The following is a 22,357-nucleotide window of genomic DNA, read 5'->3' on the forward strand; positions in this document are numbered from 1 at the left end:
TGTTTCTAACTTGTATTTCTAACAGTCAGAACTAAAATTTAAACTGTCAAACAATTAAGTGAATCTATGTTTGCCCTATGGCTGCAAACAAGTACACAGCCTGAAAGATTAGAAAGCCATTTTCAGTTTTTGCTACATAAATCATAGAAATAAACAATGTAGGTTAAATTATTAAATCAAATGAAAATAAGATGTTTAAGCTTAGATTAAAAAAAGGCCTAAGGATTTCTTTATACCTGAATCTCTAAGCATGTCTTTATAGCAGAATGTCTAAGCATGTCTTTATAGCAGAATGTCTAAGCAGGTCTTTATAGCAGAATGTCTAAGCAGGTCTTTATAGCAGAATGTCTAAGCAGGTCTTTATAGCAGAATGTCTAAGCATGTCTTTATAGCAGAATGTCTAAGCAGGTCTTTATAGCAGAATGTCTAAGCAGGTCTTTATAGCAGAATGTCTAAGCAAATCTTTGTGCTAGACTGTCTAAGGAGGTCTATATACCTGTCTAAGCAGGTCCTTTAACCTACCTAAGTTGGGTCCATCTGTACACAGCATAAATACTGATCCTGTTTGTCCTTTAACTGTTTTTAAAACACTGCATCTTAAATACATGCTTACAAGTCAGGTCTAACTACAAACACCATAGACCTTGACCCTATCTGTCCTACCAGTTATTCCCAATAAACTGTGTGGACCTAAATCTACTTGTGCATTATCCAATGGCATATCTAGGTCTATACAGTTTACATTTAGATCCAACTTTAAAGGATGTATATATGATATACATAAAGGTGAGATACCACTGTATCAAGGCCTTATTCAAAGTAACTTAGTTAAAAGCTTTGTATAGGAAATTAACATAGTGCCAGTAAGAAAGGATGAGTATGAGAACTTTTGATAAAATAACCTTGCATTTAATGCAAGTTTTTGGTGGAATATAACATGCAGATTTTTCCAGTGCAGGTAACTCCACTCTCACACAGTGCATCATTAAGAGAGAGGTAGCAAAGAGTTGACAGCAAGAAAGAGCTGACGGCAGCAAAGAGTTGACGGCAAGAAAATATAAAGCACTAGTTTACACATTTATCAACTGGTTAGTTTCTGATTTCATCTCAGTCAGCCTTTTAATGCAGGATAAGGAGCTGTATCATAAGGGACATTGTAGGCTTTATTAATTACACAAATATGGTCAAACAAAAATTATGTCCTTTCCTAAATCCTAATATGACAAATTTTCTTGTTTGATGAAAATCTAAGAGATAGTCCCAAGATAAGAAGCAACTGAGGGTGGCTGTTACTTATGTGACAATACAGTAGTCCCTCACTATAAAGTCCCTCAGTGTCCAATTATAGTCCCTTTTATAAAGTCCCTTGTTATTATAGAGTCCCTCAGTTTACCACAGTCCTTCTTATAAAGTCACTCAGTATGTGATAGTCTCTCTTATGAAGCAGCTTAGAATGGTAATGGATCATTTTAAATTGTTTGAGTTTTATTTTCATATTGCTACTTTAATTTATTCACTTTTGTTTCTGGCTAGCAGAATCAATTATAATGTGATCTCACATCAAGAAATACTGTATTTTTTTTATTTTAGTAAAATACAAATTATGACAGAACTTTGCTGGAATATCCCTAGGCATATGGTTATTTCTCTTATAATACCAATTATCAATAATGATAACTTAACTGAATGCAGCAGTGACATTAAAAACACTGAAGAACACTTACTAACTTGCATGTAAAACACTGCATCATTGAATGAATGGTATAAGGGAGATAACCCAGTGTACCAGCTACAGTACACATAGGTAGTTGTTGTACTGTCACATGTAAACTTCATTCATTAATTTTAATCGACTATACAGCAGCACCTCCTTTGTCCAAACACTATCACCTTGATTAATGACTAGTCCCTTAACCCATGTACATGTGCTCAAGGCACTTTATCATATTTCATTGATGTTGATGATACATAAATAAAACATATAATTTAATATTTTGATAATTTTCTATGACTCTACTCAGAGTATAATATTAACTTTCAGAATCTGCTGCTCTTCAGGGTTGCTGATCAACTTTATCCCACATCTACTACTGGCAAGATACAGCTAACCAAGCACAGTTTTTGAACAAGTGCCCTCTTACGTCTTTATCAGATACCTCCCATAGCAAGGGAAAAAAATTTACCATCCCGACAGAGCTCACGACATGACCTAATTAGTTTTCAATATGGTGAATTCCATGATGTCCACCTTCAAATTACAGGAAAACATGTTTGAAACTAAGAAACAACATGCATTGTTGCCTGTAAAGCTTTCTTTCAGAGTACAATGTAACAAGCAATCTGATTGGACTAGTCTTTCAAAGTACAATGTAACAAGCAATCTAATTGGACTAGTTTCTATCAGCTGCAACCAATCAGATACTGGAGCAATTGCTTTGATATTACTGTGGCAAGCTACAGTGGATCAATAAAAAGAAGATACTAGCAACTGTCGAAACAAGCATGTAACAAAATCATTTGAAATAAAATGTTTTTGCTAGATTAATTGGATAATTGCAAGATTAATTGGATTACTGCTAGCTCCCAGTTGCTGGAAATGCTGCAATATCAAAAACTGATTTTATCTTGTTATGTTTTATTGTCACTGATTGCATTGTATTATGGCAATTACTGTTTTGTTTATGCTCAATGATTGCATAATAATTTATTACAGCAATTACTGTTTTGTACTATTGTTTTCATGATGACCTAAAATTTGGGATTGGAAAGTTTTTTTAGAATTGCTACATAAACATGTGATGATTAATCAAGACATTCTATGTAGGTCAGAAATGACCAAGAATTTGATTATGATTTTCCATAATCAAATTTCAGCAATTATGACACGTGTACTAACTTAAAAGTCAAATCCAGCTGTAAACAACGCAGACCAGGGGCCTCAAACTCAGACCACCCTGAGGGCCAAATGAGAGCATTTTTTATGGCCTAAGGGCTGTACAACTTTGTTATCTGTCATGTGATGCCAATCATTTTGCATCCCACAGTATACGGCTTGGTGGGCCACATGTGGCCCATGGGCCATGAGTTTGAGACCCCTGACACAGATCCTAATGTGCAAGCAGATAAGCTTCTAATGTTGTTCGTTGTACTGATTACTCCTAACAAACTGCATAGGCACAATTCTGCCAGAGTATTATGCAACAGAAGACATGTGTCTATGCAGTTTGCTGGATATGACAGGCAAGTATATATGCTGGCCTTCTTTTTTTAACTCTTTGACTATTTGGACAAATTTTTACAAGAAAAGTAAACTATATGAGTAACAACCTCTATGCAAATATAACCTTGTCTTGCATAATACAAGCCAAGAACCAGCAATTTTATGTACAACAAATGTACAGGTAAACCATTCAACTTTATGGTTTAGTAGCTGTATCAAGTATGTAAAAATTACACTGTCCATACAAAATATGGAAAACATCTGGAGTAACTAACTAAAATTAACAGCTGATAATTTATGACGGTCTTTAAACTGCAACAAATTCCCAAAAATAACTGGTTTCAAAATGATGCAAATAATGATGCAAAGCCTGTCCTCTTTCTTTATTTGATGTCAATAATGCAATTATCCTTTATAATGTGCACCTTAATAGCTTTTTTCACTAAAAGCCATTCAGTTTTGTAATGAGTTTAATTAATAAAAGAAAAGACAATAAGAAACAGATTCGATTGAACCTCTGAAGTCTAATTGTGCCCTTCATTGTTGCTGTGTATTTAATAAAAGATCATTCCAAATTATTATTTAGACAAATTTAGAATACTTTCTGAGACATTGATGTTAGATTATCACAACAATGGTAGAAACATAGACTGGTTTACAGATACTAACAATATTCAATAAAATGTTTGAAAATTGACTCAAAACCAGTTTGAACTTCAAACCATAAGGCATTCATGCTGAATCAATACTAAATCATCTATTAAAAACATTCAAGTCCAGCTGAATAAAAAAAATTGAACAAACTCATTCCAAATACTGTACCAAGAAATCACACAGGAAAGAAAAATTAATAAAACTTTATCATATTCTGGTCTCATTATTTCATTGCTTTTTTCTTTGTACTTAAAATGCTAAAATCCACAACAAGTCTACAGTGATGGCAACTATACCAACAGCACAGATCCAGATCTGTAATTGCATAATTTACCAGTAGATCATAGTCTACATTGTACACTTGAAATAATAAGTAGAATAAACAGTATAGAACCTAATCTGCAGGTATATTATGCAATGGCAGATAGACTGGTTCTCACAGTTTGAAGTTTGGGTTGCATAATACACTGTTAAATAATTGGTAACTGTACCTCCGGTTGGACAGTTTGGAGATTGAACTAGTCCGCAATCTGGGCACAGTCCAGTTCTTCTGTCACAGGTGCTATCTGCACATGGTTGTAGACACGCATTGTTACACATGTCCCCAAAATATCCACTGCGACATCCTGTGCTACATGTGCCATTATTGGCATAACAGAGTCTGTTGACACAGTTTGCATTACACTGGTTCTGGCACTTGTCTCCATAGAAACCTGCATTACAGCCATTGAGACAAACAGCTGTATCTCTGTTACACTCTGGAGACCCAGTCATATTTCCACATGTACTACTACACTGATCTGTACACATCTGTCCATTCCAACCACCCTGACATCCCACATTACATACTCCTGTTGTCATGTTACATGTACCATTTAGGCAACGCATGCAAACTTTGTCACATTGCTCTCCATAATAATATGGTTTGCATCCTGATAGGCAACGCCCAGCTGTTTGCTCACAAGTAACAATGCCATTTATGTTATTCGCACAATTCTTACTACACTGTGACTCACAAAAATTTCCATAGAAACCACTCTTGCATCCAAGGCACAAACTAGTGTTTCTGTCACATCGGACACAATTGGACTGACAGGAAGAATTACAGAAGTTGCCATAGTAACCATCTTTACATCCAAGGGAACAAACTCCAGTATATCTGTTACATTTATTATCTGTGCAATTACTACTAGGACATGGCTTGTCACAAATGTAACCATACATTCCAATCCCGCACTCTGGAAAGTAAAAATGTATATGTTTATTAAATCAAAACTCATATTCACTTTAATACTTATTTCAAAGTTAATGTCAATTAAATACAAATATTTTTATACAATGACTAGAAACTATATTTACTTCATATAACAGCTGGCAAATTATATAGAGTAAAAAAACATATTTGAAAAGTTTGATTAAAAAATATATAAAAATATGGAAATCAGAACAAGCTCATATTCAAACACAAGAGCTGCTGGCCTAGAAGTCTAATCAACAGGATGCTTTCTGTGGAAAATTTCTTAATTACTACTATTTGCATGTGCTATACAAATATTTGCTAAAAGGTTTATTACCTTATTTTTTATATTCATCCATATTTGGTGGTACATCATCCAATAATATAATGTCTTTATTTCAGGATGCTTTCTGTAAAAGTTGATCCAATTCTGTTGGATGTTATATTTTAAAAATAAAGTTATTTAATGGTTACCATACTTTTAGTAATGGTGATCATATCTGATCATGAATCCACTTCATTTGTATTAACTTTGAAATGGCTTCAAGGTATGGTAGTCAAATTTAGTACAATTCTGTTGAGACATTTTTTATGAAGTACTTTTAAAGAAGAAGCACTTGTAAACATTTTCTATTTATGTAAGAATGGTCATATCTGATGGCAAATCTTCTTTTCATATGATGCTTTTTTTCTGTTAAATTTGGTCAGATTCATTCAGTTTAGAATCTTTTGAGAATAATTGTTTTAACTAATTTCTATTTTTAGTAATGGTGGCTATATCATTATCATTTTTACACAATGGGAAGCCTTTTATGACAGAATGTTTTAATTGAATTTCAATATTCTCTGGTCTTTGAGAATAAGTTATTTCAAGTTTTGTTCTGCTCTAGTAATAGTGACTATTTTTGATGTCTCATGATTTGTATGCTAGGATGCTTTCTCTGCGAGTCAGACAAATTATGTTTACCAATTTTTGACAAGTCATCATGTAAAGAGTTTTCTATTTTTAGTAATACTGACTATATCTGATGGCAGATTGGAATCATTTCTACAAAACTGAAAGCATTTTATACCAGGTTACTTTATATTAAATTTATTCAAATTTTGTTGAACAGTTTCATTACGCCAATTTCTTTTCTTCTGTTTTTCTAGCAAAGGCAGCAATACTTGATGATGGATGATAATCACTTGTATAAAACTGAAAGCTGCTCATGTACAAGAATGGTTTTACAAAATTTATTGAAATTCTGCTGAACAGCTTTTGAAAAAAACTCATTGAAAGATTTATTCTATTTTATTGATAGTGGCCATATTTTAAGTTCCACTGAAATTATTTATAAAGATTTGAATGACTTCATGATAAAATGCTTTCTGTCAAACTTCATAAAATTCAGTTGTGCTGTTTTGAAAAGAAGTCATATAAAAAAATTTCTACATTTAGTAATGGCAGCCAAATCTGATGGTGGAAAGCATAATTTCTACAAACCTGAAAGCCCTTCATGTAGGACTCATCTCTGCTGCCAAGTTTGGTTCACAATAATATGGTAGTTTGGGAGTAGAAATTTTAAATAGCAAATGTTGCTAAATGAAGCACCATAGACTAGGGCCATACCATGAGCAATGATGACCTTATGGCCAGTTGAGCAAAATCTCTGAAATCTGATTGTGCAAATTATATTCATCAAATTATTTGCTTATACTGCTTCAAATTTTTTAAAGTATGTTTCAAGAATGCCATATAATCAACAGTTATTCAGATCAATTTATCTTAATATTTCTTAATCTCATATGCACTGTATAATACTAGAAAATGAAGTAAACTGAAAATCTGAACCAGTCTTTTTGAATCATACCAAATCACAAACATAAGATGAAAATAAATCAAAATATTGATGTTTATGGCAACTCAAAAAACAAAGCCATAGTTTGAATCTTTACGCCACCAATGTCTCTCATATGAAACAAAATGTTGTGACAAGAAAACCTTAAGTTGGACCTTTAAGTTACCATATATACTCACTTATCACTTAAGTCCAAATGCAAACATCCTATACCCTGATCTACAATTGCATAATGAACTGAAAGATCAGAGTCTATGTTGTTTGTTCTACTTATTACTCTAATAAACCATAGAGAACCAGATCTGCTGATGCATTATGTGATGCAGACCTGCATCTGTGCAGCTTGCAGTTAAATTCAACTTATAAGCAAGTAGATATGGCATGTGTGATTGGGATATGGAATGCTGATGATATGTATCGATGTTCTAGATCCCACTCACACATAACTAAAAGGTCCCACTTTCTCACCATATAATACCTTACAGTACATCAGTGATAACCTATGTTACCCTGATGTAGAATGAGTCATTTGCGGAATCAAGTAACTGTAGAAAGTATGAAATCCTGACATAAGTGTTTGTTACAGCAGGCATTCTATAATAAGACAAGCTCGTGCCAATCCTCGCCTGACACGAATTGCAAAAATGTATACAACAAATAGTTATTTCATGTGAAGCATCAGGCCATGCTATGGCCTGTGTATAGTGTTTAGTGCATTGACCAAACTTTGTCTTGGATGTAGTGTATAGTGCATTGACCAAACTTTGTCATGCATGTAGTGTATAGTGCATTGGCCAAACTTTGTCATGCATGTAGTGTATAGTGCATTGGCCAAACTTTGTCATTCATGTAGTGTATAGTGCATTGGCCTAACTTTGTCATTCATGTAGTGTATAGTGCATTGGCCAAACTTTGTCATTCATGTAGTGTATAGTGCATTGGCCAAACTTTGTCATTCATGTAGTGTATAGTGCATTGGCCTAACTTTGTCATGCATGTAGTGTATAGTGCATTGGCCTAACTTTGTCATGCATGTAGTGTATAGTGCATTGGCCAAACTTTGTCATTCATGTAGTGTATAGTGCATTGGCCTAATTTTGTCATGCATGTAGTGTATAGTGCATTGGCCAAACTTTGTCTTTCATGTAGTGTATAGTGCATTGGCCTAACTTTGTCATGCATGTAGTGTATAGTGCATTGGCCAAACTTTGTCATTCATGTAGTGTATAGTGCATTGGCCTAACTTTGTCATGCATGTAGTGTATAGTGCATTGGCCAAACTTTGTCATGCATGTAGTGTATAGTGCATTGGCCTAACTTTGTCATGCATGTAGTGTATAGTGCATTGGCCAAACTTTGTCATTCATGTAGTGTATAGTGCATTGGCCTAACTTTGTCATGCATGTAGTGTATAGTGCATTGGCCAAACTTCGTCATGCAAGTAGTGTATAGTGCATTGGCCTAACTTTGTCATGCATGTAGTGTATAGTGCATTGGCCTAACTTTGTCATGCAAGTAGTGTATAGTGCATTGGCCTAACTTTGTCATGCATGTAGTGTATAGTGCATTGGCCAAACTTTGTCATTCATGTAGTGTATAGTGCATTGGCCTAACTTTGTCATGCATGTAGTGTATAGTGCATGGGGTCTCAAACTCCAACACACTGCCGGCAGTGAACAGGGCTGATGACCAGGAATATATCCCAAGGGCCCAGGCCCATAAGGGGGCCCATAAGGGGGCCCGGGGTCAAACAACACTTTGTAATTTTATAAAAGAAAAATTTTGTTTGAACAAGAAATAGGACAGGCCCGGGTGTTTCATACCCCAGGGCCCATGATCACACTCTATGGCCCTGGTGGAGAAGGACATTTTTGATGGCCTTTGTTATCTCTCATGACACCTTGTGATGCCAACCATTTTACAGGCCACAGGATACATCCTGGCAAGCCACGTGTTTGAGACCCCTGGTATAGTGTAAAGTGTATAGGCCAAGCTTTGATGTGAATAGTGTATAGTCCAAGTTTTGTCATGTGTATAGTGTAAAGTGTAAAGGCCAAGCTTTGACATGTGTAAAGTGTATAGTCCATGTTTTGTCATGTGTATAGTGTATAGTCCAAGCTTTGTCATGTGTATAGAGAAGTATACAGGCCAGGCCTTGTCATGTGTAAAGTGTATCATGTATAGTGTACAGGCCAAGCTTTTTTATGTATATAGAGTATAGGCCAAGTTATGGCATGCAGGTTAAGTTCATACTGTATGGAGATTAAGTGATACAAACAATTCAAAAATCAAAAGCAGCCAAAAGAGAGAGACATATTATACACAAAAATACGGATTCATGTAAAGACAATTAAATACAGAAAACTACTAACCACATTTACAACTACAAGTACTACATGGTACACAAATTTCTAAGACAATTGAACAAAATTTAATTCAGCAGTTTTCTTCTATCTTTGTTTAAACAACTGTGTTTTACACATTAGCCCCTGGAGATTTTTGTCGTTTTCATCTGAAATTCAAGTAGGAAACACATTTTGAAAGCTATTTCTGAATACATCCAAAAACACCAACTTCCAGGTGATCTTCCAATAATATACTGCCTAATTGTATTAGAAACATCATTTTCTTTGACTATTTGGCTTGCGCATGAGCAGAAGGGTAAAAATTGGAGTTCTTTTTTTCTTTTTTCTTTTTTTCGCTTAACGGACCCATTATTTTTGTATCGAGACCACTCTTTATTCCAAATGCCCATCTTATCCTACTTTTTGCAAAGGTTCATCTGTCTGTTTGCAGTTCATAACAGTTTGCCTTAGATCTGAGACCAAAAAGTCTCAAATCCGGACACAAAATCAGATTCCGGCCATGGGTGAATTTTGGGTAGAAAAAAATCAGGTCCAAAAATGAGGTTTTTCCCTCTGTATTTTGTAGTGCAACTAGAAATTCCAGATTATTTGGTATCATTGTAGAGCTACATCTGTCTGCATTTCTATAACACCACCCACTTTAGTGTATCTTACATGACCTTGATGCTGCAGAGCTCAGCAGTAGGCTACTACCTACTGCCACTTAAACTCGTCACCAGGGGTTAATTGTGTTAAAGAAATAAAACCTGTTAGAAAATAAAATTACTTATAAAATATTCATAAAAATTATTAAGAATTCTGTTTGGCTGAAGAGGTTACATGTACTCAATAGTAATAGAGCAGATTTAGTTTCATCCACTTTAGCGCTGATTGTGATAATTATGAAAGTAATAATTCAATTATAGGCTTCTATCTTGCTCAATACAGTGTTTTACTGAACTGCGAAATACAGATATCAGCCCATACTGCATTTTGTAGTTCAATAAAACATTTTATTACTTCCATAAAATTGTGATGAATTCTGACTGGCTGAATAGGTCACACATGCTAAAAAAGTACAGTAATATGCCGTACTATTTTCTTACAGTTAAATCAGTTCAGTAAAACAAGGTATTGTGCTTGTAAAGGGACAATTTTAGATCACGATTTGAAAGTAATTAAACAATTTTTATGGACTTTTGTCAAGCGCACATTGGTCAATATCATTTTCACAGTTCAATTAAAACAACGCACCAAACAACAACAAAAAATAGCCCACAACTGTAAAGTACTGAACTAAAACAACAGCCCATAATTGTATAGCACTGAACTCAGACAAAAGACCATAACTGTATAGTACTAAACTAAACAAACGAAAATAATTGTGAAGTACTGAACTCAAAAACAAAAGATCACCATTGTATTGTATCATGTGTTGAAATGTACAAATTGACATATTTATTCTTAATATAATGCCTTCCAATTCCAAATGGCCGATCTATCCTCAGATCTGTCATGTACTGGAATGATACATTATGTATACTGTATGCTTTGCTACATTATACTAATATAAACTACATGCACTGCTATTTTAAACTTATGTCAATTTTATGCACTATTGTATTAAACTAATATAATTATATTTACTGCTATATTACACTTGTAAACATTGTATGCACTACTATATTCAACTTATATGAATTGTAATGAGTGCTTATTTATTCCACTTATACAGACTGTATGCAGTATTATATTAAAATTCTATCAATTGTATCAGTGCTATAATAAACGAACATAAACCGTATGCAGTGCTCAGTGCTAAGTACAGTAAAACATCAAGTATACAGATTCCACTTCCATGTAATTTTCATTCACACAGATTTACAAGGTATCCATTAGTATGGCAATGTAAATTTTCAGTTAACCAGACATCCAGCTATTCAGAAAAAAATCCATCTCTTCAGACCTGGAAATGACAAAAATTCTGATGCTGACATTGAGCTTGAGATTCTGTTATCAGCTAATCAAAAAGAACATTACATTTGTAACATCACATCTGATTGGCTGAAAAAGAAAACTCATTCTCAAGCTTGGAGTTTTATGGCCTCCAGACCAGGTGACATCTGATAATTGATGTTTGACTATTATTCTCAAGTCCATGAATTCCATAACAATATATAGATAAATGAAAAAAGTTTTTACCATAAAATTAATTTTTTTTTCATGACAGTAAAAAATGTCATTCCCCCCCCCCTTCAAATTCTATATTCTGAACAAAATGGAGGAAAAAAATGTCCATATGAGCCTGAAAACTTTCTATAAAATGCCACAGGAAAGGAGAGAATGTATAAATTTGAACAAAAAAAAATAGTTTACCACCTCTACCATTAGATATAATGAACACATTTAAGGAAACACAATGACAAAACCCAAATAAAAATAATGCATATAAAAACCCATCTATAAAAAAAAAAATTTGCAACAAAATTATGTATATATTTTTCCATCTTTCCATCTGTTTGTCTGTCTGTCTGTTTTGTCTCACCTGCTGGACACTTGCTTCCCTGTATGTCTGTAGAGCACTCAAGACAAGCACCACTTTGTCTGCTACAGGTTCCATCCAAACACTTGTATATACATGACAATTCACATTTGTCACCATAGAAACCTGGCACACACCCTCTGTCACAGTAACCTGTTACTCCAGCACACAACTGATCTACACAGGTCTTGTTACATGGTATTTCACAGAATGTGCCATAAAACTTTAAATCACAGCCTTCAGTGCAGGCCCCTGTTGCTTGGTTACATGAATTATTAGTGCCAAAACAGGTTTGGCTACACACGCTTTTGCACATGTCACTATAGTAACCAGGTAAGCATCCATTGGAGCATCTTCCAGTATCTCTGTCACATCTTTGTTCATTGTTCTGATTGTAGCCACATGTTCTGCTACAGTTTGTATCACATTTTGTTTGGTACCAAGATGCTTTGCAGCCCTGGTCACATGTTCCAGAACCTCTGTCACACAGTCCTAATACACAGTTAGGGCAACCCAAGTCACACTGGTCTCCATACCAGTTTGGGTAACATCCATTACCACATCTTCCTGTCTCTTTGTTACAGAAAACCTCCCCTGTAATAGTACTGTTCACCATACAGTTCGTGTTACACTTTGAGTTACATTGGTTTCCATAGAAACCAGGCTTACAGATAAGACATCGACCTGTAGACTGGTCACAAGTCTTGCAATTTGCTTCACATTTTAGGTCACATCTGTTTCCATACCACCCATCAGTGCAGCCTTGGATACAGTTTCCAGTACTTTGTTCACAACTGCTTTGATTTCGACAATTCGGACAAGTCATGTTGCAGTAGCTGCCATAGTAACCAGTAACACATCCGAGAGCACACCTTCCATCACTACGGAAACAGGTGTTATTTAGGCAGTTGATGTTACACCTCAGTTCACAGTTGATTGGTCCATAGTAACCAACACGGCATTCTGTAACAAGGAGCAAATTGTGGTAAAAATGGAAAATTTACCTGCTATGTAAATTCTAAATGATTAAAATAATATATTTAAGTGTTGTTTTAAACTTTAAAAGTTTCTTCTCTAAATTTGCAATATTTTGTTACAAAATGATATGCTTCATTACATGTTTTTGTGACTTGTAGTACGTAATCTTAAAATAATGGTAAACAGTTATGAAGAATGTTCTAGACATATGACGAGAGGGTTAAATAGTAATGATGAATACCCTGGACATGTGGGGACATCAGTAAATAGTGATGAAGAATACCCTGGACATATGGGGACATCAGTAAATAGTGATGAAGAATCCCCTTAACATATGAAGACATCAGTAAATAGTGATGAAGAATACCCTAAACATATGGGGACATCAGTAAATAGTGATGAAGAATACCCTAAACATATGGGGACATCAGTAAATAGTGATCAAGAATACCCTAGACATGTGGGGACATCAGTAAATAGTGATGAAGAATACCCTAGACATGTGGAGACATCAGTAAATAGTGATGAAGAATATGCTAGACATGTGGGGACATCAGTAAATAGTGATGAAGAATATGCTAGACATGTGGGGACATCAGTAAATAGTGATGAAGAATATGCTAGACATGTGGGGACATCAGTAAATAGTGATGAAGAAAAGTCTATACATACTGGGCAAATGGTAATGAAGAATACACTGGACATATAGGGGTAATTAGTGATGAAAGATACTTTGGATATACGGGGTAAATTGTAACGAAGAATGTTCTGGACACATGTGGAGAGTTATGATCCAATCAGGACACAAATTCCAGAAAATGTGCGTAAGCAAAAACCTTGAACACAAACTCAGAAATGTCTGACATCATAGAATTGTAGTTGATAATTAAAGAATAACTGCATATTTCTCTCAGTGCTTACAACATTCTGAAATACACTGAAAAAATGCTGGCATGTCATAAAGTTCATTTCCTCATTCTAGAAATACTCATCTCACAAAATTATAAAGTAAGTTAAGATACGTATTAAAAACTTATCCGATCAAGTGCAATTAATTTGAGAAACAGCAAAACCAAAATGAATGAAAGCATGAATCAAATAATCTGATAAACAGCAATGCTAGAATACTATATTGGTACAGCAAAACATCCCTAAACAGGATACTGTTGAAAATAAAAAGTCTTTTTTCAGAGCGTGGAGGCACAGGGAGGTTTAATTTATGTATGATTGGACTTATCATAACCAAAATATCTGGCAAGTTTGAAAAGGATGGGTTATAGGTTGGCTGATTTGCAGAAATGGCTCACTTATAGGTGGAGTGCTGGGTTATGTAGGTGAGCCAATTTGTAGATAAGGCTGGGTTATATAGGTGAGCCGGTTTGCAGAGAAGGCTGGGTTATATATTGAGTCAGATTGCAGCGAAGGCTGGGATATATAGTTGGGCCAGTTTGCAGAGAAGGTTGGGTTATATAGGTGAGTCAGATTGCAGCAAAGTCTGGGATATATAGTTGGGCCAGTCTGCAGAGAAAGCTGGGTTATCAGTAAACTGGTTTACAAAGAAGGCCGGGTTATATGTGAACTGGTTTGCAGAGAAGGCTGGGATATATAGGCTGGCCAGTTTGCAGAGAAAGGCTGAGTTAAAGGTGGGCCATTCCTAAGATAAGGTCTGGTTATAGGTGAGCCAGTTTAAAGAAGTTTTACTGTATTTTCAAATTTTACCTGCATCTGGACAGTCTGGGCTTGGGTTTGCTTCCGCACATGCAGCACAAAATCCACGATATCTGTCACATGTTCCATCCAGACATGTGGATGAACAAACACTGTTACAAGTTGCACCATAGAAACCAGTCATACATCCCCGTGTGCAGTTCCCTGTATTAAAATCACACTCTTTGTTTATGCAATGTGTGCTACATTCAAATTGGCAACGGCTTCCATAGAAGCCTATATCACACTGTTGTAAACATGTGCCATCAGTTCTTACACAGGGATCTCCTACACCAAAACATTTTGGGCTGCAACCATTTTGACACTGATCACCATAAAAACCATTGACGCACCCTGAGACACAGTAACCATTTTCAATGTTACAGAGAACAGTATTATTTGTATTGTTGGCACAGTGCAGTGGGCATGTTGTCTTGCAGACATTGGTGAACCATCCTGGCTGACAGCCAAATTTGCATATTCCGCTGTCTTGTGCACACTGTCCAGATCCTCCACAATTCTCACAGCTCTGGTTACATTGATCACCATACCACTTATTCAGGCAGCCATCGATACACTTCCCTGATGCCTTCTGACAAATATTTGTCGAGTTAGAGATGACACAGTTTTGATTGCAGGACATCTCACACTGGGTTCCATAGTACTCTTTCTTGCAGCTAATACAGTCACCGGTGACAAAATCGCATGTTCTGCATGTGCTGCGGCATTGCTTATCACACTTTGGTCCGTAAAAACCATCCAGACAAATCTGCAGTGTACAGACTCCATCATCTTGGTCACAGAGACCATTCAAACAGTATGGACATGCCAGCTCACACTTGAGGCCATAAAACTTGGTGACACACCCATCTAAGCAGTATCCAGTCATTTGAGCACAATTTAAGTTGTTACATGTCTGGGGGCAAGCTTTATCACAGAATTCTCCATAGATGCTTTGAGAACAATTGCATTTACCAGTCTTCCAGTCACAATCGCCAGCCAGGCATCTACATGTATTATTACAATATGTTCCATAGAAACCAAACTTACACCCTTGTGTGCAGGTTCCATCATATCGGCTACACTTGTTAGATCCACAATTTGTGGGGCACAACTTATCACAGATAAGTCCTTGAAACCCTGTGTTACACTCTGAAAAAGATAAACCAAGCATAATACAATTACAGACCCCATTATCCAAGGCCTAAATTTCCAAGTTAATGGAACAGTAAAATGTCACTAATCCTCAACTTTAATTTATCCAACTAAAACTTCAATACAATACTGTGTATGGACCAACAGCAAATCCAATCTAGAAACTACACTCAAATGGACACAAAATGTCCTTTATGGACAGGTGTCCTCTATATATTTCTTCTGAGGAGACAATGTTATATGGCTCTCGGTGGGGAGGGTCCCGTATGGTCGATTGGTCTAAAACACTTACCGCCATCTCACCAATGCCTGCATAGGTTTCAGTCTCAGGTTTGGTCTATGTAGGTACATGTATGTGAGAAAGCTTGCCAGTAGCTGACAGTGGGTTCGTACATGTAGTTTTTCTCAGTTTTTTTTCTGGGTTCTTTCTCCACTAGTTGTACTGGTTCCATGTACAGTCTATCAATTGTACTGAAAAAAGGTGTTAAGCCAACAACAACAGCAACAGCTCTCTCTCTCTCCATATATATATATATATATATATATATATATATATATATATATATATATATATATATATATATATATATATATATATATATATATAAGTCTTCCCTTAATAGAATTCACCTCAGTACTCAGTATAACATCATATCTTGGGTAACAATATAACAGAAGTTCAGCCATGGATCCAATATTCTATATATACTGTACATATATTAGACCTGATCTCTCAGAGTGATAGATGACTTTAATTGTTTAAGAATTTCTTTTGCATGCCTTGGCAAGCATGAAATTGAAACTGCTTGATGAGTTCATAAATTTCATTTAAAATAAGCACAGAGGTAAGATTCCATTTATCACATGAGAAAGTACTGATTTATTTTCCAAACTGCAGACCAAGTAGATAAATGATTTCAAAATACATTAAGATGCCTTGGTTGGTATGCTTTCCCTTGCATGATATTTTGACATCATTTGTGATAACATGAGATATTATAACATGTGTTACATATATGAGAATTATCATATAGGTATATTACGTAAATAATACAGCAGCCATGTGATAAATTCATTTATTGCATAATTTAAACCATGGCCCAGTTATTTTGCAATAAGTGTAACAATTCAATATTATCTACAAAGTAGATTAGGTCATTTTGTAGCGAAGCATTCCATCTAGTGCTGTTAATGATATGACATAGTGTACTAATTTTATTAACAGACATGCATCCCAATTTGCTAATCACTGTATAATCAACATAGCGATATATTATTTTTTATATGGCATTTTCATTATAATGCCAATGTTTGCCATAGCAGCCAATGCAAATAGCAGTGACACTTAGTACTAACAAAGTAACCATCTTCGTTTAAATGCTAACAAGAAAATGAAAATTCACAAAATTCATTCAAACTGACACTAGAAAGGATAGAGACAAATATTTTGTACACTCTAGAGTTGATTTTGTACCACAGTTTCCCTATACTTGAAAGCAGAATATGTTCAAAAAATGGTACAGCATAATTACTTATATATGTAGATGCGTCATCAACAACAAAATGAATACAGTAAAACCTGTCTTAAAAGAACACTGCTTTGAGAGACTGCCTGTCTTGAGAGACAAGATTCACAATACACAGATTATATGATTATATAGTGTTCTGGCCTACTATGAGACCATAATGTTTTGGCAGAAGAGGTGGTCTTTCAAAACAGGGTCTACAGTAATGGTACTTTCGCTGTCATGACAACCTAACCAGCAGTGCAATGTAAAATCTACATTTAGGTCCAAACTAAAATCCTGATGCAGAAAGATATGTAACCATGAATGAGATTAGTTCATTGAAAATGAATGATGGTTGAGGTCTTTTAAATTAATTTGTGTGAAGACAACAAATTTAATTTTTATTATAACATTACACTTCAGAGATTTGTTTTGTCTTGTGGGGTTGTGGTGATAATATATACCACAAATTGGTTCTGAATTTGTATTGAAAAATATTTGTCTGTACTCATTTAGTTTTGGATGGTATCCATTGTAACAATGACTTTTGCAATCATCTGTCCTATGGCCATATTGAATTTCGTGCTAGATATAGCTGTTACCAAATACTGGTATGTGTCTAAAGTGTAGGTATGTAAGTTTTTTCTGAAAAGATCCGCATGCAGCAAAATAGCACATTTTAATGAACAGATGACATAAGACCCATATAACGTCCATCAGTAACAACATAGATTATGGGTCTGATTTATCAATGTGTATGTGCATGTGATTTGGATTTTTAACATAATTTTAACAATTTTTCAGTATCAGGCTATTGTTGTTATACTTATTTGTGAAATGTTGGAGTATTTATTTTTTTAAAAACAAGAGTCCCTCAAAGGGACTGACACTCATCAGCTTTCAAAACTAATTTCGAAGAATTCAATAAGACCATCTGTTCCTTTTGGTTGCTAAGTGTTGAAACTATGTGTGACATTCTTGAGTGATAAATTTCAAATCAGCTGTTGTTGCAGCCATATTGGTTGCAAGACCAGTACCATTTTTATTTAGGTCAAACCAGAAGCAAATAGAGTACATTTGGTGAGAAAAGCGGTCCATCTCAGTATCACAAGATTTTCAATATGTTCATTCTGGCAACCATATTTGATGCCTGCAGAGCAATATTTGTATTAACAACTAGATATCATAAGAAGTCTAGTGGTGAAAAACTTATTCTGATATCACCATCAATATTGGGTGAGTAGCAATAACAAGATTTTCAAGATGTCAAGTCAGCACCATTTTCATTCAAAACCAACTAAACACCATAATATGCCTTGTGATGAAAAACCTATGTCAATATGCCTTGTGATGAAAAACCTATGTCAATATGCCTTGTGATGAAAAACCTATGTCAATATGCCTTGTGATGAAAAACCTATGTCAATATGCCTTGTGATGAAAAACCTATGTCAATATGCCTTGTGATGAAAAACCTATGTCAATATGCCTTCTGATGAAAAACCTATGTCAATATGCTTTCTGATGAAAAACCTATGTCAATATGGGTGTGATGAAAAACCTATGTCAATATGCCTTGTGATGAAAAACCTATGTCAATATGCCTTGTGATGAAAAACCTATGTCAGTATGCCTTCTGATGAAAAACCTATGTCAATATGCCTTGTGATGAAAAACCTATGTCAATATGCCTTCTGATGAAAAACCTATGTCAATATGGGTGTGATGAAAAACCTATGTCAATATGCCTTGTGATGAAAAACCTATGTCAATATGCCTTGTGATGAAAAACCTATGTCAGTATGCCTTCTGATGAAAAACCTATGTCAATATGCCTTCTGATGAAAAACCTATGTCAATATGGGTGTGATGAAAAACCTATGTCAATATGCCTTGTGATGAAAAACCTATGTCAGTATGCCTTGTGATGAAAAACCTATGTCAATATGCCTTGTGATGAAAAACCTATGTCAATATGCCTTGTGATGAAAAACCTATGTCAATATGCCTTCTGATGAAAAACCTATGTCAATATGCCTTTTGATGAAAAACCTATGTCAATATGCCTTTTGATGAAAAACCTATGTCAATATGCCTTTTGATGAAAAACCTATGTCAATATGCCTTTTGATGAAAAACCTATGTCAATATGACTTGTGATTTAAAAGGAGTAGCAACAGGAACATTTTCAAGATGGTGGCCTAATCTGAGGTCAGATCAGCATTAGGACCAACTACTGGTAGGCATCAAATTTAGACTTCTGGTGAAAATGCCATGTTGATATGATTTTACATGAAGAATGAGTGACAATAACCAGATCTTCAAGATGGCTGCTGATCATTGCAGATCGACACCATTTTTGTTTAGTACCATCAAGACATCATAAGAAGTCAACTGATCAAACATGATGTTGATATGACTTTCCAACTATGAGGAGTAATGATAAGATTTTCAAGCCATACTGGATATCAGATCAGCACAATTTTTATTTATCACAAACTATGCACCATAAGAAGTCATCCAGTAAAAATACCATTCATTTTGGACTAACTTTAAGACATCTTTAGTGAAAATACCAATCATTTTGGACTAACTAAACACCTTTAGTGAAAATCCCATTCATTTTGGACTAACTTAAGACATCTTTAGTGAAAATACCTTTTTGGACTAACTAGGCACCTTTATTGAAAATCCCATTCATTTTGGACTAACTTAAGACATCTTTAGTGAAAATGATCCAATTAGGAGGAGGGGCAATAAAAAAATCTCCAAGAAGGTCACTATAGTGGTAGTCTGAGCAGCACCATTTTCATTAAGGACCATCAAGACCTTGGGATAAGTGTGTGTTTAAAGTTTAATGGCAATCCTCCAAGTAGTTTAGGAGGAAAAGTGATAACAAACATCAGACAGATGGATAAATGACTGTTGGAAAATGGACATCATACAGTTAGTTAAATGAAGGACAACATGACGTCCCTTAAGCTCTTCTGGTCTATGACCAGTAGAACTAAAAGCCCCCCAAAATTAAATAGCTAAATGCTCAAGCAATTCATAATATGTATAGGTTGATGTGCATTTTATTCCACTTTTCCTAGCTGAATATTTATCCCCAGGTAAGAAAATGGACCCAGTCACTAATTGGCAAGCTCATATCTGGTAAATCATAGCTGAATTAGTTGTTTAAAAAAATCACAAAATTGCACCGACTGAAGATCCTAGACTCCTCTTATAAATCACTTAATAAAAATGTACCATTTATATTTTAGTGAGTGAGTTCTTTATAGGACACAGTTATTGAGACTTTGCTGGTTTTCCACAGTGAAGAGTCTGTGTGACCAATTAACAGCAGGTCATAAATCACTAAACATTTTGAAATTGGTCTTCCATGCTTTTACTGACTTTGAATTCTTTCTTTTACAATACTGTTATTGAAAATATTAAAAGTGTTTAAGATTCTTTGCTTTATATTATTTAACCCATTCCTACAAACAATCACATATTTGGTTGCCACTACCTCAATTCAGTGTAAATTATGTCTCAACCACATTTTAATGTAAGTGTAAGTGTGTTTGGATGCCCCTTAGGCCAGATGTATGAAAGGCTATACAATATTTAGAGACAATAATGCATGATATAAACTCCTGCAATTATTACCTTTCAAAGTTTTTAACATAAACGGTAACCTTATTAGATCTCTTGTAATGCTTGCCTAACTAGCATTTAAATCCAGACATGCCAGCATATACCATAATGAGGGTCTATAATAATATAAAGTAAACAGCCAGGACCATGATTCACTGGTGCACCATACAACTGCAGACTTAGGTCTGCAATATTTTCAGTTTGATGTACATTTTGTAAATTTAAATATGGTATAATGGAAAGTTATTTCCTCTGCACTGACTCCACTACACAGTGTTCAGGCACTAAGCTATACTCCACTAAACAGTGTGCTGACCAGACACAACCCTCTCATACACAGAATACTGGCTAGAGGTCGCTGTCTTATACATAGTTAACTGGTTAGAAAGCCATCCAATGTACTGGCAAGAAGCCACCCTCCACTACACAGTTTACTGGCTAGAAGCCACCCTCCACTACACAGTTTACAGCTAGAAGCCATCCTCCACTACACAGTTGAATGGCTAGAAGCCACCCTCCACTACACAGTTTACAGCTAGAAGCCATCCTCCACTACACAGTTGAATGGCTAGAAGCCACCCTCCACTACACAGTTTACAGCTAGAAGCCATCCTCCACTACACAGCTGAATGGCTAGAAGCCACCCCCCACTACACAGTTTACAGCTAGAAGCCATCCTCCACTACACAGTTGAATGGCTAGAAGCCACCCTCCACTACACAGTTTACAGCTAGAAGCCATCCTCCACTACACAGTTGAATGGCTAGAAGCCACCCTCCACTACAGAGTTTACAGCTAGAAGCCATCCTCCACTACACAGTTGAATAGCTAGAAGCCACCCTCCACTACACAGTTTACAGCTAGAAGCCATCCTCCACTACACAGTTGAATGGCTAGAAGCCACCCTCCACTACACAGTTTACAGCTAGAAGCCACCCTCCACTACACAGCTGAATGGCTAGAAGGCAGCTTCAACTACACAGTGTACTGCCGGAGCCACCCTCCCATACACACAGTGTACTGGCTAGAAGCTACCCTCCACTAGACAGTACATATGAGATGCCATCCTCTGCTACAGTGTACCAGCTAGAAGCCACCCTTCATTAGACAGTACATGTGAGATGCCACCCTCCACTACAGTGTACCAGCTAGAAACCACCCTTCACTACAGTGTACTGGCTAGAAGCCTCTCTAGTCTCTCTCTGTAGGATGATATGTATTAAATAGATCCATGTATGGATGGTCTGTCTCTATCCTCATATCTTATAGGTCAATGTATGGATGGTCTGTCTCTATCCTCATATCTTACAGATCAATGTATGGATGGTCTGTCTCTATCCTCATATCTTATAGATCAGTGTATGGATGGTCAGTCTCTATCCTCATATCTTATAGATCAATGTATGGATGGTCAGTCTCTATCCTCATATCTTATAGATTAATGTATGGATGGTCACTCTCTATCCTCATATCTTATAGATCCATGTATGGATGGTCTGTCTTATAGATCCATGTATGGATGGTCTGT

At 35.6% G+C, this 22,357-nt stretch overlaps 1 protein-coding gene across 2 annotated transcripts in view; it reads right to left on the minus strand.

The window, feature by feature from the left end:
* The window catches only part of LOC149793107 (uncharacterized), a 137,468-nt gene that overhangs the window by 32,140 nt on the left and 82,971 nt on the right, over positions 1 to 22,357 (minus strand). For both annotated transcript variants that reach the window (XM_089967018.1, XM_089967017.1), the window contains exons 4-6: positions 14,537 to 15,676; positions 11,843 to 12,802; positions 4,366 to 5,112 (exon numbers count right to left, since the gene is read on the minus strand). In XM_089967018.1, coding sequence (XP_089823144.1) covers positions 4,366 to 5,112; positions 11,843 to 12,802; positions 14,537 to 15,676 — 2,847 coding nt within the window. The remainder of the gene's footprint in view (positions 1 to 4,365; positions 5,113 to 11,842; positions 12,803 to 14,536; positions 15,677 to 22,357) is intronic.

This window comes from Sinohyriopsis cumingii, chromosome 8, assembly GCF_028554795.1.
Source record: "Sinohyriopsis cumingii isolate HCF-2022 chromosome 8, ASM2855479v2, whole genome shotgun sequence".
Classification (NCBI taxonomy): Eukaryota; Metazoa; Mollusca; class Bivalvia; order Unionida; family Unionidae; genus Sinohyriopsis; species Sinohyriopsis cumingii.